Below are 17,052 nucleotides of genomic sequence, written 5' to 3' on the forward strand. Positions count from 1 at the left end.
ATTGCTAAGCAGTACCCAGTCCCAAAAGGGTTAACGGACAACCAAGGTATGGACCACAGCCCATGTTTGCCTCTCCAAGCTTAACACTGTAACTAAGGAACAAAAATTACATGAGAACACAAAGTCGTTTTCAATCTATAATTTTCATAAAATTCAGAACAGGCTCTAAGGTGGATAACAGAATTTCTCCAGGTGGCAATTTTTTAGAGAACCAGATTTATGATTAGATAACAAAATCCTTATCCCTTCTATAATGCTACAGTTATGTGCACATGTCTCAAATGTTCTGAGCTAACAAAAGCTTAAATGTCAGCAGAATAAATAAAACCAAAACAAATTTCCATAATGCACTGGTCTCTGCAGCTATTACAATCAATACTCTCAGATTTCAGGACATGAAGTGTCGCCTTCTTACTATCTCCTCCCAAAATGACTGCCTGCTAGTGTCACCTGTGTGAGGACGCACACTTCTGGCGACAGAAGTGGGTGAAGCCTAGATGAAACCTTGGGGACCAGCAATGCTTGGGTGTAAGTCTGACTGTCCCTATCTTGGGTAAGTTCCAGGACAGCCCTGAAAGGCAAATCTGGCCCTTGAGACTCGCAGGTCCCACTGTTGGTCAGGTGCCAGGGACAGTCCCCACACCCAGGTGCTCCAGGAGGCAGGCTGGCTCCAGGAGGCAGGAAGATCATGTGAAAAGTTAAGTGGTCTCCGCTGCAACAACTGCCTGGCCCACAGGATCTCTGGCCCTCAGTGTAACCACATACGGAGTTTGGATTATCACCGGCTACTCATCACAGAGAGAAATCTGTTACCCTAACAAGTTTAAGAATGAAAAACAGTAGTCCCCAAATAGAATCCTTTGGAACTTACAGGTGCCTTCTTGTCGATGGGTTTAATGACAAACTTTTTGTCATTGAAAGAGATGTTCCTGATTTCACTCCAAGGGAAGCCAATCTTTGGGGTTAACCTGAGGTTAAAAAGAGAAAGTGAATGGTTAGATGTATACGTATGTTCGTGGATTGGCTAAGAGATTCGTAAATCAATTCTTATTACTGCAATTAAAATAATATGCCTCTTAACCCAGGAGGCATAATGTGTTATATGCTATTATCAAATATTTCCTACCTGTCCTAGGTTAAGCCAAGTGGCTGGCTTTAAGGCATCTGCAACCTTAGTCTGTTCCCATTTCCTTTGGTTTTTCCTCAGTTTGGGGCACCTATGATTACCCAGGCTGGTGATCTCAAGGTCAACTGCAATTCCTACCCAGGCACCTTGACCCTCCCTCAGGTATCTTCTGCTGTTCATTCCCACATCACATCACCACACTCGCCTACCTCTCATCCTGCCAGAGCCCACTCTCAAGCACTGTGCTGGAGCACCCCTACTTTCAGTCGGCCGATCTGATTAACTTACTCTCCTCATATGTCAACACAGTTCTTAACTCAGCATCCAAGAGCTGTCAAATCCAGCCCCAAACTCCGCGGTTCAGACCCACCTTTCAACACACGGTTCCCCGGGGCTGCCTGTTTTAGCCTCCCAAAGTGCTGGGATTACAGGTATGAGCCACCATGCCCAGCCTGAAATGACTTTAAAACGCAAGGATGGGCCAGGCACAGTGGCTTACCCCTGTAATCCCAGCACTTTGGGAAGCCAAGGTGGGCAGATCATTTGAGGTCAGGAGTTTGAGACCAGCCTGGCCAACACAGTGAAACCCCGTCTCTACTAAAAATACAAAAATCAGCCGGGTGTGGTGGCGTGTGTCTGAGGCTGCTACTTGGGAGGCTGAGGCAGGAGAACCGCTTGAACCCAGAAGGCAGAGGGTACAGTGAGCCGAGATCGTGCCACTGCACTCTACCCTGGGTGGCACAGTGAGACTCCGTCTCAAAAATAAATAAATAAATAAATGCAAGAATGAATGATTTAAAAATTTCAATCCAAAATATGCAGCTGAGGGTGATAATGTTCTATATGTCTTAAGATTTTGCATTTTTCGGGCATATCTGTCAAAACTCAGCAAATGAACACTTAAGATTACATTTCATTGTATTTAAATTTTACATCAAAAGAACAAAACATAACCAACCTAACCTCTAGTATATCATATGCACTTTCATTTTGAGGAAGGATATGGATGCCTGCAATTTTGTTGGAAATGTGTTAGAGAGCCAGAGGGTGACAAGTGATGTGCAGATGGAAAGAGACGTGAGACAGCAACTGAAGCCCTGAGTACCTATCTGCAAGGAATTTAAAGAAAACACACGTTCTGTGGCTCCTGTTCCAGTCTCCAAGCTCCCCGTGCGCCCTTTCCCTTTAAGATGGGAGCCCTGGACCTAGTGCACTTCCAGAAACTCCTACCTACAGAAGTACTTCTATGATGAAATCTGCCCAAAGAAGGATGAAGCTAAGGGGAAAAAAAGTGATTTTATAGGACTACAGATAGATCAGGTTCGTCTAGTTTTTGTTTTTGGTCTGAGAGTGTCAGGTTTCAAATTCTAACCTAGCTAAACTGAACTTTCTCTGTTCACAAGCTTATAATGCCAGTCAGGAGGGCGCTTACCTGTTTTTGCCCTCTTTATACTCCCACCTAGTCCAAGCTAAGGGTTTAAAGAAAGATGACAAATAGTCCTACATGCTCCCACTTAATGGTTATGTGTACAATGAAAGGAGACTCCAAGAGACAGATTTCCAGCCAGACCCTATTTAGTACTAAACAGGGAAGTGTTTTAATAAAATAGAGACTTTACTTGCAGAGTACAAATCTCTTAGAGCTCAATTTCCATATTCAATAGGTTAGCTTTCTCACCTGAACAATGTTTCAGGCATATCTAATTCTCCTAGTTCCACTGAGAGAGGTAACAGCACAACAGCTGGCTGTTCTCAGCACTCCTCAGACTTCAGGACAGTCTCCTGCTTATGCTGCTACCAAGTTGTCAATATTTGTTCAAAAGGGAAAGAATTTGGGCCTATTAATTGACTGAATATCTACATAAATGCTTTTTTTGTGAAGAGAGGCGTGTGCCTTCAGGAATGGGGAGAAGAGAGGCAGAAAGTGAGCCTGCCCAACACCCGAGTGTGCTCTGCGGGAAAAGAACCATCTGAGAGAGTTGCCAGGTTCACCGCTCAACGGTGGGGGAGGGATAGCAGAGAGCTAGACCAGTACTAAATAGGGCACACAGCTCACATTTTTACTTGGAAGAAATGGACACTTACGTGGGCTGGGGCAGCTACAAGCTGACATCAGCAAGTTCCTGCTCATGGCTGTTTTCCTGCAGGTTGAAAAACCTGTTTGGACAGCCCTGGCCTGGCCACATTACAAAATCTGGTCATTCAAGAGATTTCAAAGGCAGAGGCAGTTTCCCACATACGTTCCCACGAGGACTTTGTGCACCACTCCTTGGCATGGCTATCTTAAGAGCCACGGCTTCAGCGCTGGGGTCCCCCAGAAAGATGGTGTCCTGGTTCCAAGTTCCTGTATCTACACACTTTCCCCACTTCTTTAAAATTTTTTTTGAAACACAGTCTCGCTCTGTCACCCAGGCTAGAGTGCAGTGGCACAATCTTGGCTTACTACAACCTCTGCCTCCCAGGCTCAAGTAATCCTCCCACCTCAGCCTCCTGAGTGACTGGGACCACAGGCATGCACCACCATAGCCAGCCGATTTTTTAAATTTTTGGTAGAGACGGGGTTTTGCCATGTTCCCCAGGCTGGTTGAGACTCCTGAGCTCAAGGGATCCGCCTGCCTCGGCCTCCCAGAGTACTGGAATTCCAGGTGTGAGCCGCTGTGCCTGGCTTTTTCCTGCTTCTTTACCAGTGCTACATCCAGCACACTCAAGAGTAGGAGCGAACCGAGAGTCCTCAATATCTCATTTCCAGGTTCTCTGAGGAGCTCCTGCGATTCTGACAGGTAAATCACATTGGATCGCGTAACTAACTCCATCCCTAATGGGCACCTTCCTTCCAGCAGACAGCGCCTGCCTCCCTCCCTGTGCAGTATCACCACGTGGGCCCTGGAAGTGAGACGAGGTTGGGCACAGCTGGCATAGGTCCCTGACCCCCAAGTGAAATAGATCTGTGCCCTGGGTTCTGGCAGGAATTCACATGGTTGCGAATGGAGAGATGGACTCATGTGCAGGTCATTTGTGGAGAGCAGTGCCACTCCCTTTGAGAACTCCAGAGAGGATTTTGGGGGAATCTGAGATGTGGGGGAGCTGAGAACGGAAATACCTGAGAACAGGTGAGATGGGTGAGCCTCAAGTGGGAAATGGGGAGAGCCGTCATTTCAAGGAACAACATGAGGCTGGGAAGGAAACCAGGTACATCCAGAAACTCTGGGCCACTCTCCTCCTTACGTGGAAAGCAGGAACCCAGGCCAAAAGGCAGGGCTTGGCAAAAAGACCCCAGGAGCATTCTTGCCCTGGCACCTTCTCTGCCAGGCCCCTGAAGCTGGAGGCCATCAGAGGGTTTGTTTAGGGGAGCCCTGCAGAGCAATCAAGCTGACTGTGGACAATCGGAGCAGAGACAGTTGGCAGGAGGCAGTCAAGAGCCTCTCCCTTCTCTTTCCAGAGGTAGTTTCCTTCTGCCTCTTAAATTCAGGTATCTTCTGATCAGATCAATCTAGAATCTAGGCTTATGCTGATGTCACGGACTCACCATGGGAAACCTACCCTCACGAACTAGGATGACGTTCCCTGTTTATCCTCAGCAGAAAGCAGGCAAATGTCCTGTATCTGAAAGCAGGACTGTCTGTCTCTGTGGAGAGGCCTGGCTCTGCTGCAGTACCCAGCTTGCTTACAGGCCCTCACTCAACAAACATCATTAACTAAATGTGAGGTAATTAAGAAATCTCCTGCAGACTATTAGCTAAAGTGTCCACACATACAAGCTATTGTTTACAGCTCTTCAAGTCTATCATCACACCATCAACATTCATGGTTGGATTAGCACAAACCTCGAGCCAGGAGTCAGCACTGGCTGGGCTGCCTGTGAAGTAGCTATGGATGGATGTGCTGGTACCTGCAGGTAGCTGAGGTGGAACCTCAGAGGCAGGGGGAGGAGAGGCAGCCTCTGCTCTATTCTGCCATCCTCTCCCAGGTCTGAGCCCACTATTGACCCTGCCCACCATGAGAGAGGATAACCCACACACCTCTGGACCACCCTCTGAGCGGGCCACAGCAGTCCAAAAGCCCTTAAACGATTCTTACTTCAGGATAGTAAGTTGCTAAATAAAAACTTCAAAAATAACCCACAAATTTGCCATTTTGCCACTGTTTCCAGGCCCACCACCCCACCTACTGAAGATAACTGTGAACTTCAACTCACTTATCATCTTTCTCATAAATATTCAGTCCAAGGGCATCAACTCCAAGCCAAAGTTCTGTTCCTTTCTTGTTTTTTATCTCGAAATAGTTGATTCCATACATTTCCAGGTCCTGAGCAATCTTCAGGTATTCCAACATAGCATTATCTCTAATTGGGGAGAGTGAAACAGGCAGAGTCATTGGTAGCACTCAATATCCAGAACACTAAAACCTTTCCAGTATTTTTAAATTAAGGCGCCTTGTGTAGGATGGGCTCAACGCTGTGTGCTGCGTGCAGACAGGCAGGGGCCAGGCAGCAGACTGGTGGGGAGGGGACCCAGGCAGCCCGGAAGCTATGCCTGGGGTGGGTTCTGTGCTGCCCTGCAGCCTCACCACCAAACCCCAAACTTTCAGGAAGAACTGATTCACACCGGCTTCTCTGACAGGTTTTTAAGTTTTATCACTCGGCACAATCCTCCTTCTTCTCTTGCCCACACATATGTCTTCTGGGACTCCCACAACCCTCCCCATGGGCTTCGAGTTGTTTTTCTTCCACAAAGGATGCTTGGGCCAGACAGGAAACCCTGAAGCACAAAATCTGAGGCTCAAACCTCAAACAAACTTCAGAGGCTGAAATAATGCAGAGTCGCAAGACTAGGCCAGAGACAAGACTCTAGGACAAGAACACCCAGAATCCGGTGGTCTGGCCATGTCTTACATTAACAGCCCCACGTCCAGGTTCTAGATCCCCATGTCCAGGATCCCAAGTGAGAAATCAGGATCTCTCACTTGGGATCCTTTTTCATTTACATACACTTGTAAGACAACCACCTTCATACAATGAGCAAACTAGCACCTCTTTGACAGAAGAAAAATAACACCGATTGTAGGTGAACAATGCCCTACTGACTAAAATGAAGTTTAGACATCACACTTTCTACAAACAGAGGACATAAGCTTTTAGAACCTGAAGGCTTGAGCTAAACTGTTTCTTTCCCCGGGCAAGACACCTGGCTTTTTTTTTTTTTTTTTTTTTCCCAAAAAAACCTCTTCCCTAAGGAAACCCCACTTTCAGCTCGGTTCCCTCAAGGTCTTCACAAGGCCTGACAAAGAGCCCTTTAAAGTACTAACTAGAGTCACAGGTAAAGACACGCTGGAGCGCACGGAGATGCCCAGATCCCAACAGCAGGGCGCAGCACTCACTTGAGCATCCCACGGTGTTCTGCATGCCACACCTGGATCCGGTCCTCCCACTGGTCCCTGGTAAGTTTGTGCTGGTCCATGACTCTGGAATGCAAAAGGAAACAGCACTGTCATCCTTAAGGGCTGTGACAGGCAAGGAAGGAGGACCACTTACCACCCACACTCAAACCCTTACTTTCCATTCAAATCAATCAATCCCAAAGAGCTTTGGTTTCTATTTCCTGATGTGTAGCATTTCTATTCATGACGATTAATCTGGAAGACCAAGCGTTTTGAACAAGAACTCAGGCTGGAAAAACTAAGAAGGTATTTTAAGTGGCCTTTTCTTCCAAATGGGGTCATTTTTGTGACCACCAGTAAATAAAAACAGATTTCACAGGGGCCAACCTATCATAAACCAGGAGGAGCTAAGCAGTCAGGTCGAGAAGTTTGCTATGTTGCTGCACTCCCACAGGACACGGCTGCGCTTTAGTTTCTGTGAGGAATGGCAGCTCGCCTTCCCTGGCTATGTTTCAGGTCGCTGGTCAGTGCCTTAATGACTAGAGTCCCAGCGTGAAGGAGCACTTGACACTGGCAAAGTCCCTGTGTTTCTAATGTAATCGCTTCTCCCTGCCGAGTATGGCATGACTGCTCCTGCCCAGGCCAGGTCACCCTGTGCTCACCTTTGAGGGATCAGCCTCTCAGAGCTGAGGTACCCAGACTTGTGCACTTCTTTGTTGTAGTCCCCAAACTTGGCCTGCACAGCGTAGGACCCCAAGAGCACGGCAGTCTCGGGGGGGCAGTAGATCTCGTCACTAAGGATTCCCTCCTTCACTTGGAGGAAGAAAAGTTTCTGGGTGATGTCCTGGATGAGCTCCTCAGCCACATCTTCAGGAAAGAACTTGGCCCGGAACTTGAACTGGAGGGGATTCTCCTTCCTGACCTCCTGGGCAGACACCTGGACAAAGCAAGCCACACTCTCGACACAAATCCGGAAGACGAAGGCCCACTGTCCCCAACACAGGCTTCTAACCAAGACTCAATGGGGCCCTCAGGCCAGTCTTCAGGAGATAATGTCTATTCTTAAAGTAATCTTTTTAGCATTCCAGACAAAAAATGGTTAGTCAAAAGGCCAGATATGGTGACTCATGCCTATAATCCCAGTGCTTTGGGAGGCCAAGGCAGGAAGATCACTTGGGTCCAGGAGTTTGAGACCAGCCTGGGCAACGTAGAAGAGATCCCATCTCTACAACATTTTTAAAAAAAAGTTAGCTGGGGATGGTGGTGCATGCTTATAGTCCCAGTTACTCAAGAAGCTGAGCAGAAGGAACCCTGGAGCTCAGGAGTTCGAGACTGCAGTGAGCTATGATGGCGCCACCGCACTCCAGCCTGGGTGACCGAGCAAGACCCTGTCTCTTCTTAAAAAACAACAAACTAACAAAAACAAAAAATAGGCCGGGCGCAGTGGCTCACACCTGTAATCCCAGCACTTTGGGAGGCTGAGGTGGGCGGACCACGAGGTCAGGAGTTCGAGACCAGCCTAACCAACATGGTGAAACCCCATCTCTACTAAAAATACAAAAAAATTAGCCGGGCATGGTGGCATGTAGCTGTAGTCCCAGCTACTTGGGAGGCTGAGGCAGAAGAATCGCTTGAACCCGGGAGGTGGAGGTTGCAGTGAGCCAAGATCACGCCACTGCACTCCAGCCTGGGCGACAGAGCAAGGCTCCGTCTCAAAACAACAACAACAAAAACAAACAAACAAACAAGTACTATCACACTCTTGCACTCAGCTGGAAATCAAAGCTACTGCCTCACTAAGCCCCAGTCCTCATGGGATGATGCTATCAATCCTAGAGAACTCAAATTTGGAAATGACTCCCACAGTGACCTGGAATCTGGCCACATGCCAATAGGGCCCTGGACCCCAAAGCTTACTCTTAAGAATTCCTCCTGTTCCTCCACTCTTCCCCACCCCTCCCATTATCTTTCTAACTTGTTGCTGTGACTTGGGAGGACAGTAGGGGTTTCGAAAAAAAGGATAATTTTCAAAGAGTTTGAAGAAAAATTGTTTATGTTACTACTTTTCTTTATGGTTGGTTAATGGAATTATCCAATCTTTAAAGTTGGAAGACAATCTGTCACAGGTTCACACAAAGCAATAACAGGTTCTTACGAAATAGTGGATGATTCACAGTTTATAAGATTAACAATCTCATTCAAAAAAACTAAGGTCAACTAAAAGCTATGCAATTAGCCATCATGTGCTCCGATGAGTGAGCTGTATGGAGAAATGCCAGAATCTGATTTCCAATCGATATCCCCATTTACTGGAAACTTGCAACCATTTTTGTCTGTAAAAACTTTTACACAAACAAAAAGGACCAGAAAACAAGAGACAGGGTGAGTTGCTCCCGTTTCCTTATCAACAAAGCAGACCAACACTCAATCCACAGTCTGTAAATAGTTAACCCTGACTTACCTTCTTATCCAGCTTCAGCCAGGTAGGAAATCCTTTATTATCCACATACTGGAGGCCAAAGTACCACACTTCCCGGAGGCCGATAGTCTTTACCACCTGCATGAGAGAGGCCCAACAGTCATGAGAAACTCACTCAAAAGGGCAACAGCTTTTGGCTGTCATTCATCACATGGTCTAGCAGAGTCCCCAGGAAACCAGGACATCTGCTCAGTCCAACCACTGGGCAACACCTGTTTAGCACTCTCTCAAATAACTTGTTAGTAACCGAGGCTATTATCCCAAAGCCATGAACAACTTACTTTTAATACAAATTTGAGCAGATTCAGGGTTCTACCTTCAAATCTTAGAAAACCTCACTCCTACTCCTTTGTACTCCAGGATGCTCTCCTGCATGAAATTCAGCAGGTATGGCCAGCACACACGAACCATGGGAGCCCACAACCCCCCAGGGAACAGTGCAGTGGGGGCATCACTGCCCGTCACGTGTGCTCATGTGGATGACTCAAGTATCCAGCACCACACTTGAGCCTCCTCTGGCTGCCTGCCTCTGCCTCTCAGCCAGCTGGCCCAGGGGTCTGACTTACTACGAACAGGGACAAAGAAGTCCTAGGAAACGTAGGAAAACAGGCAGTGGCAGACTTCTGGGACGGAAGGGTGTCAATGCACAGGGGTGTCCAGAGGAACCTGTATCTTATAGGCCTCCAGAAATGGGACATTCTGATGTAGCAGAGGTAGAATCCTGACCCTAGGTCGCAGCAAGGATTTCACGTTTTCAAGTCCCTGTTGTGCATTACAGAGGAGTCCTGAGCTGCTTATTCTCATGAGTGTCTTAGAAACAGATAGTCGAACTTGCCGTGGACACTTGTTGAACATCATCTAAACCGAGTCTCAGACAAGTTTGACTATTTGCATATATATAGATGTGTAATTTAAAATCCCATGATATATAATGTTAAACTTTAAAAAAAAAATGCTACCATCCTTCAAATACATGGTTTCTATCATATTTAATGCCAAAGAGGGTTGAATACATTAGAAATGACAACTCAGGTATACAGAACATTTGCTTAAAGTAAACCCTAAAATTCCAAATTAACTCCTGCTCTGGGCCTGTTTCTTCATCTGAAGGGTACAGGGAGGCCAGAGGCTCCCTAAAGCCCTAGGAGTCTGTTTATTAAATGCCCAGGACTGACCTGTTCTTTCCCTCTTCCCACTCACCCAAAGGGGATGGGGGCAGGCTGTAACCAAGCTGCTTCATCATGGAATGATAGAAAAAACATTTAGACTTTTTATGCAATGCTTTGCTCCCAAGTCTTTTGCGAAACCTATGTTTTTTGTTTTTGTGGTAGCAAAGCACAGAGAAAACTGAATTCAAAGACCAGGTTTCTGTATACAGTCTTGCTAATGTCTTGTTCCTCACAAGCCTCCATCTTATCACTGATATGAAACCTGCCTAGCCTTCCTCTCTGGGTTGTTTCAAAGTTGCACAAGAGGTTGGGCGCAGTGGCTCACGTCTGTAATCCCAGCACTTTGGGAGGCTGAGGCGGGAGGAACACAAGGTCAGGGGGGTTTGAGACCAGCCTGATCAACATGGTGAAACCTGGTCTCTACTAGAAATAGCCAGGCATGGTGGCACGAGCCTGTAATCCCAGCTACTCAGGAGGCTGAGGCAGGAGATTCACTTGAACCCAGGAGGCAGAGGTCGCAGTGAACCGAGATTGCGCCACTGCACTCCATCCTGGGCAACTGAGACTCCATCAAAAAAAAAAAAAAAAAAAAAAAAGTTACACAAGAAAACTCCACGTGCCTAAGAAATTGCTTGCTCTCTGATGCCATCCTTCACTTCATCCACCCAACTGCAGCCTCAGCCTGCACATCTGAACCAGTTAGAAATAATCTTTTGTCCACTTGACTTCCACTTGACATAACTGTCAGGCTCTCGCTGATTTTCAGGGTCACAGCTCAGGATCCTCTTCTGCATCTGCTATGCTGTGGCCATCCCCCTTCCACAGGGCAAATCACAGAACCCGTAGCCATAATACCATGCAGTCCAAACGAGAGCCTCCCTCTCTCAGCAAGGCCTGTCCCTGGCTGCCCTAACCTGCGCACACCTTCCTGGCAGGAATTTTCCATCAATCTCCAGGATAACTATGCTCAGAGTGTATTTCAGAATCCTACTGCTCACACAATGCATTCCCCAAAGGGACACGTTAGAATTAAGCAATCTTCCTCTCTTCAGTCCACTCTAAAAATCAATCCATAGGTCATCCCTACAAGGAAAAAGCCAACATTCCTAGAAAAACACCCCTCGCCATTCCCTTCATTGGTGAATCCTGACACACCATGGGTGGAGAGTCTCAACATCTGTGTCTACTCCCTAACCCTGCCTCAGTGGTGTTTGGTTTTGTTTGTTTTGGTTTGATTTGTGAGCCAGGGTCTTAAACTGTTGCCCAGGCTGGAGTACAGTGGTACGATCTTGGCTCAATGCAGCCTCAACCTTCTGGGTTCAAGCAGTTCTCCGACCTCAGCCACCTGAGTAGCTGAGACTACAGGCATGTGCCACAACGCCTGGCTAGTTTTTAAATTTTTTGTAGATATAGGTTTTTGCCATGTTGCCCAGGCTGGTAGCCTACAGGAGACTGGGCTCAAGCAATCCTCCCGCCTTGACCTTCCAAAGTGCTGGGCTCAGTGGTGTTTTAAATGGCAGATTTTTAGGAAAGAAAAGGTGGGAGATGTCTATTTAACTCAATCTCAAGCAACAGTTGGAGCAGCTCCTCCCCACTCAGGAGCTTCTGGCATGGGGGGGCCGGCTTATCAAGACACCTGGGCTGCAGTCCAGCCCTGGCTCTGTCCCTCAACGTGGCAGCTGGCCCTGGGTGTTCTCCATCACACTGAAGCCCTGGACTAGGACCCAGGAGTAAAGCAAAAGCACTCCAGGGCTTGACGCTGGGGTAGGGGGCGCTGCAGGTGAGAGCTGAGTAACAAAGGGGTATTGGGGGAGGAGAGCTGATTACTTTACCTCCAATCTCTTTCAAGCTATTCCCTTCAAGACCTTATTTTCAGTGACATCCAGGTCCAGGAATGAGCTTTCCATCAGAAATTTCTCCATAACTATGACCTAGTTTTTCCACTTATCCTAGGGCTCCCAACCCTGCTTTAAAGTTTTTGCTCGAGAAGGTCTCATTTATAGGTAAGAACTCAGGCTCCAGGAGGCTAACCAAGGGACATACTGGCAGAACCAACACCAGAAGCCAGGGCCCTACGCAAGTGTGCTGTACAGGGTTCAGCCGGCAGCACTCAACTTACTTCAGGATTCTCTTTCAGCAGAAACTTTAAAATTTTTACCCCAAGTCCAGCCTCACCCAGAGTAGTAAATATCTTTATCCCTACCAGGTGAGGCAGACCCAGGAAATGACCTCAAAACAACAGTGGAAGCTGTCATGATGATCGGCCACTGGCACTGCACTTACTCTGGGGGCGTCCACCTGGGCACATTCTGGCACCCACATGTTCTGCTGCACGGAGCCAGCCCACTGCTGCTGGGCGCTCCTTTTCGGAGTGAGAGGGAGATATGATCAAGCATGGGTGGAGTCTCCTGTGGTCTAAGTGTGCTAAAATTCTCCCTCCTAGGTCTCCCAATCACCACCCACTCTAATTTCTGGGTTTGGTGCTAGAACACAGAATATCACTTCTACCAGTAGGGCTCTTCGGGATGGTTCAAAGGACTTGTAACTCACACCTGGCCCTGCTCCTCTACTGGCCCCAGAGAAGAATCCATTTAGTCCAGAAAATAAGATCTTGCTTTCTTTAGAACTTAGAACTGCTCCACAGAAAAGTTATCATAGCCTTCATGGTGGCTCACCAGCCTTACTGAAACTGAACTCCATGTCTCACGAGGAATACGCAGCAATGGGGAATCATTCTGGGCCGCCTAACTCAAGAAAGAGTCTTCGCTGGCACCTGAGTGAGCTCACAGACGCTGAGAGCGGGCTGGATGGGGCTTGCGGTGACTTGCGTTACTGACTACTGCCACAAAGGTCCTTTCCACTCCACGACCTCTGGCCCACTTAGTTCACAAAGTCAAGCAGGGAAACAGGAGCGAGAGGTGAGGGAAGAGGACTGTTTTCTAATATAAACCATAAGGTGAGATCTAGTAGCTCTATACATTTCCGTCTGAGGGGGTCACTTATAATAAAACGTGTTCAAAAAGCTTTTTACCAAAAATGAGCATTCTTTAGTGGGGTATGGCTGCTGGAGTGGAATATCTAAAGTCTTTTCTTAAGAAACAGAAAACATTGTTAAATATCAAAAAAGATAAGAGAGATCAAAGAGTCTGACGTTTTGAAACTGTGAGGTGTTGGACGGGTGCCGCCCTGGTGCCTTGCCATGCACAGGGCACTGCTGTACATGTCGCAAAGCTGGTTCTGCGGTGAACTACAGGAGAGAGTTGTAAATAACACAAGCGCAGCAAGCTAAGGCCCATGGGCCAAATCTTGTCTGTTGGCTATTTGTGCAGCCCACAGGCTAAGAATGGGTTTACATTTTTCCAATGGTGGTGATGGGGAAATTACATAAAAATATCAGTGCCCGGCCAGGCACAGTGGCTCAAGCCTGTAATCCCAGGACTTTGGGAGGACGAGGTGGGCAGATCACAAGGTCAGGAGACAGAGGCCATCCTGGCTAACACAACGAAATCCCGTCTCTACTAAAAATACAAAAAAAATTAGCTGGGCGTGGTGGTGGGCACCTGTAGTCCCAGCTACTCAGGAGGCTGAGGTAGGAGAATGGCGTGAACCCTTGCAGTGAGCCAATGTCGTGCCACTGTGCCACTGCACTCCAGCCTGGGCGACAGAGCGAGACTCCGTCTCAAAAAAAAAAAAAAAAAAAAAAAAAATCAGTGTCCATACAGAGCTAGACTAGAAAACAGTCATGCTTGAATCTTCACGTGTTTATGGCTGCTCTCAATACTACAATGGCAGAGCTGAGTAGTTATGACAGCAACTGTGTGGGCTGCAAGTCTAAAATATTTACTCTCCAGCCATATGCAGAAAAAGACTTCTGACCTGTGCTATAAAAATACTAAATAGGCCAGGTGTGGTGGCTCACACCCATAATCCCAGCACTTTGGGAGGCCACGATGGGCGGATCACGAGGTCCGGAGATCGAGACCATCCTGGCTAACATGGTGAAACCCCGTCTCTACTAAAAATACAAAAATTAGCCGGGTACGGTGGCGGGCGCCTGTACTCCCAGCTACTCGGGAGGCTGAGGCAGGAGAATGGCGTGAACCCGAGAGGCGGAGCTTGCAGTGAGTGGAGACTGCGCCACTGCACTCCAGCCTGGGCGACAGAGCGAGACTCTGTCTTAAAAAAAAAACAACAAAAAACTAAATAATGGTTTTTAGTCACTCCTTGACTGGAAAAAATCCAAGCCATTAAGACTGTATTTAGGCTGAGCGTGGGCTCACACCTGTAATCCCAGCACTCTGGGAGGCTGAGGCAGGTGGATCACTTGAGTTCAGGAGTTCAAGACCAGCCTGGCAAACATGGAGAAACTCCATCTCTATTAAAAATACAAAAATTAGCAGGGCATGGTAGCCTGCGCCTGTAATCCCAGCTATTGCGGAGGCTCATGCAGGAGAATTGCTTGAACCTGGGAGACAGAGGTTGCAGTGAGCCGAGATAGCACCACTGCACTCCAGCCTAGGCAACAGAATGAGACTCAGTCTCAAAGGAAAAAAAAAAAAACGACACTATATTTGGAGCAGCTGTTATTAGGGAAAAAATTATTTAATAAATAAATAGTAATATCACTAATAAATACTTGATTTAAAAAAAATCTTCCAATTTTAAAAAATGAATTTTTTTCTCCAAATCTTCATTTCTTCTTCTCATAGACGTTCAGGTATGACCACTTAGAAATGAGAAGATGCACCAACTGCTGAGACAACTAAGGTTCACTCATCCACGCAGTGAGAGGGGTTCTACTCTGGAGGTGGAGGCGGCTGGGGGCGGCTGGGGGTAGGAAGCTGCGTCTCTAACACAGGGTGAGAGACACATAGGCCAGCACACCTCCTTACACTGACAAGCACAATCACTCTGTTCAGCCCTTTGCTTCCATGCCTGGTAACACACTGAATCCACCTGGCTTTATACAACAGATAGCTGTGTGCTTTCATACACCTCCTAGGCATGATATACGTGTCTATTAATGCATTTTATAATGCTATCATGAAATACTTTCACCTTTTAAAAGATCCTTCTCATCTATTACCTCAAGTGAGTAAAACAAGGTAATATGCTTAGCAAACAAAATAATTGAAATGTTGCAAAACAATTTTTTTTGTAGATAGAGTTAAATCTCAAGTTCAGAGACCAACCTGATCAAAAAGCTGTTTTCCAGTTGTATTTGGCTGGATTGCAAACTCCAGCTCTGCATCCATGGTGGTAACTCGGACATTGATCTGAAAAACAGAATGAAACAAATTACGCTTAACTGAGTATTCTTTTCTTCTGATAACCTCCTGCACCAAGCTGCTCCTCAGTGTGGTGATGGCACATGCCTGACATCAGTTCCCGTGCTAGTCAGGAAGCCACACACCACTCCTGACTGCAGATGGCTGGGGACATCTCAGCAGGCACACAGTGTGAACCAAACGCAGCCTCTTTGCTTTAATAAAGCACACTGACACTTAGGTGTAAGCAGTTTTTCTCTTCTCTTTGAGACAGGGTCTTGCTCTGTCACCCAAGCTGGAGCGCAGTGGCGCGGTAACAGCTCACTATAGTCCTGACCTCCCAGGCTCACATGAACGCCTCCCACCGCAGCCTCTCGAGTAGCTGGCACTATAGGTGTCACCATGACCAGCTCGTTTTCTTTTTTCTTAAAACTTTTTGTAGTGACGGGGTCTCACTATGTCGCCTAGGCTGGTCTTGAGCTCCTAGGCTCAAGCAAGCCTTCCATCTCAGCCTTCCACAGTGCTGAGATTACAGACATGGGTCACCTTGCCCAACCTAAGCAGTTTTTTTTAAAAAAACAATAGTTTAACCTATTTTTCCATGCACCATCTCATATGAGCCTTACGACAGCCAAAGGAGGCAGGAGGGCTCCCGAGGGGCACCAAGGGAGTCAGACAAGGGAAGAGAGAAAGAGCTTTGTACCAGAAGTTTTGAAGCAACCTTAGAAACCATAGTGAGAGACAAAGGATGAAATGTCCAAAGACACATCAAAGATGGATTATGTAGTGATATTAAATCATAATTATGAAAATAGAAACTGGGCAAATTGCTTCTGAAATCAAAAATATGACAAGCAATACTCTCTCAATGCAAATGTGAGATCTATTTAGACAAGAGATGAAAAATAAAATGTAAAAATGGAAATAGTATCAGGATGGCGAGACACAGAACTGAGGAGATAGAGACGGGAGGGCCTTAAAATATTTCTAATGTTGCCATGTAGCTGTTTAAAAAAAAAAAAAAAAAACAACAACACAGTCGGGTGCCATTGACTCACACCTGTAATCCCAGCACTTTGGGAGGCTGAGGCAGGTGGACCACTGGAGGTCAGAAGTTCAAGACCAGCCTGACCAACATGGTGAAGACTTATCTCTATTAAAAATACAAAAACTTAGCCGGGCGTGGTGGCGGGCGCCTGTAGTCCCAGCTACTCGGGAGGCTGAGGCAGGAGAATGGCGTGAACCCGGGAGGCGGAGCTTGCAGTGAGCTGAGATCGCGCCATTGCACTCCAGCCTGGGCAACAGAGCGAGACTCCGTCTCAAAAAAAAAAAAAAACAAAACTAGCTGGGCATGGTGGCACACGCCTGTAGTCCCAGCTACTCGGGAGGCTGAGGCAGGAGAATTGCTTGATCCCAGAAGGCTGAGGTTGCAGTGAGTCAAGATTGTGCCACTGCACTCCAGCCTGGGCAACTGAGCAAGACTCCATCTCAAAACAAAAACAAAAAAACACAACAACAACAAAACAATCCACTTACATCAAGGTAGTTTTCAAATTTATCACTTGAGGAAACCCAGATTTACTAAAGCATATGAAAAACACTCAAATTTGGCTACTTTATGTCACTGTCCCAAAG

The 17,052-nt window shown here is 47.0% G+C and overlaps 1 protein-coding gene across 3 annotated transcripts in view; it reads right to left on the minus strand.

Annotated features, from left to right (window-relative positions):
- Positions 1-17,052, minus strand: part of EZR (ezrin) — a 52,808-nt gene that overhangs the window by 9,951 nt on the left and 25,805 nt on the right. For 2 of the 3 annotated variants that reach the window (XM_011976429.1, XM_011976428.1), the window contains exons 2-7: positions 15,343-15,426; positions 8,964-9,059; positions 7,165-7,439; positions 6,503-6,586; positions 5,322-5,468; positions 872-968 (exon numbers count right to left, since the gene is read on the minus strand). In XM_011976429.1, the coding sequence (XP_011831819.1) occupies positions 872-968; positions 5,322-5,468; positions 6,503-6,586; positions 7,165-7,439; positions 8,964-9,059; positions 15,343-15,426 (783 nt within the window). The remainder of the gene's footprint in view (positions 1-871; positions 969-5,321; positions 5,469-6,502; positions 6,587-7,164; positions 7,440-8,963; positions 9,060-15,342; positions 15,427-17,052) is intronic. The other variant, XM_011976430.1, reaches the window with a different exon arrangement.

Source organism: Mandrillus leucophaeus, unplaced genomic scaffold (assembly GCF_000951045.1).
Source record: "Mandrillus leucophaeus isolate KB7577 unplaced genomic scaffold, Mleu.le_1.0 Scaffold166, whole genome shotgun sequence".
Classification (NCBI taxonomy): domain Eukaryota; kingdom Metazoa; phylum Chordata; class Mammalia; order Primates; family Cercopithecidae; genus Mandrillus; species Mandrillus leucophaeus.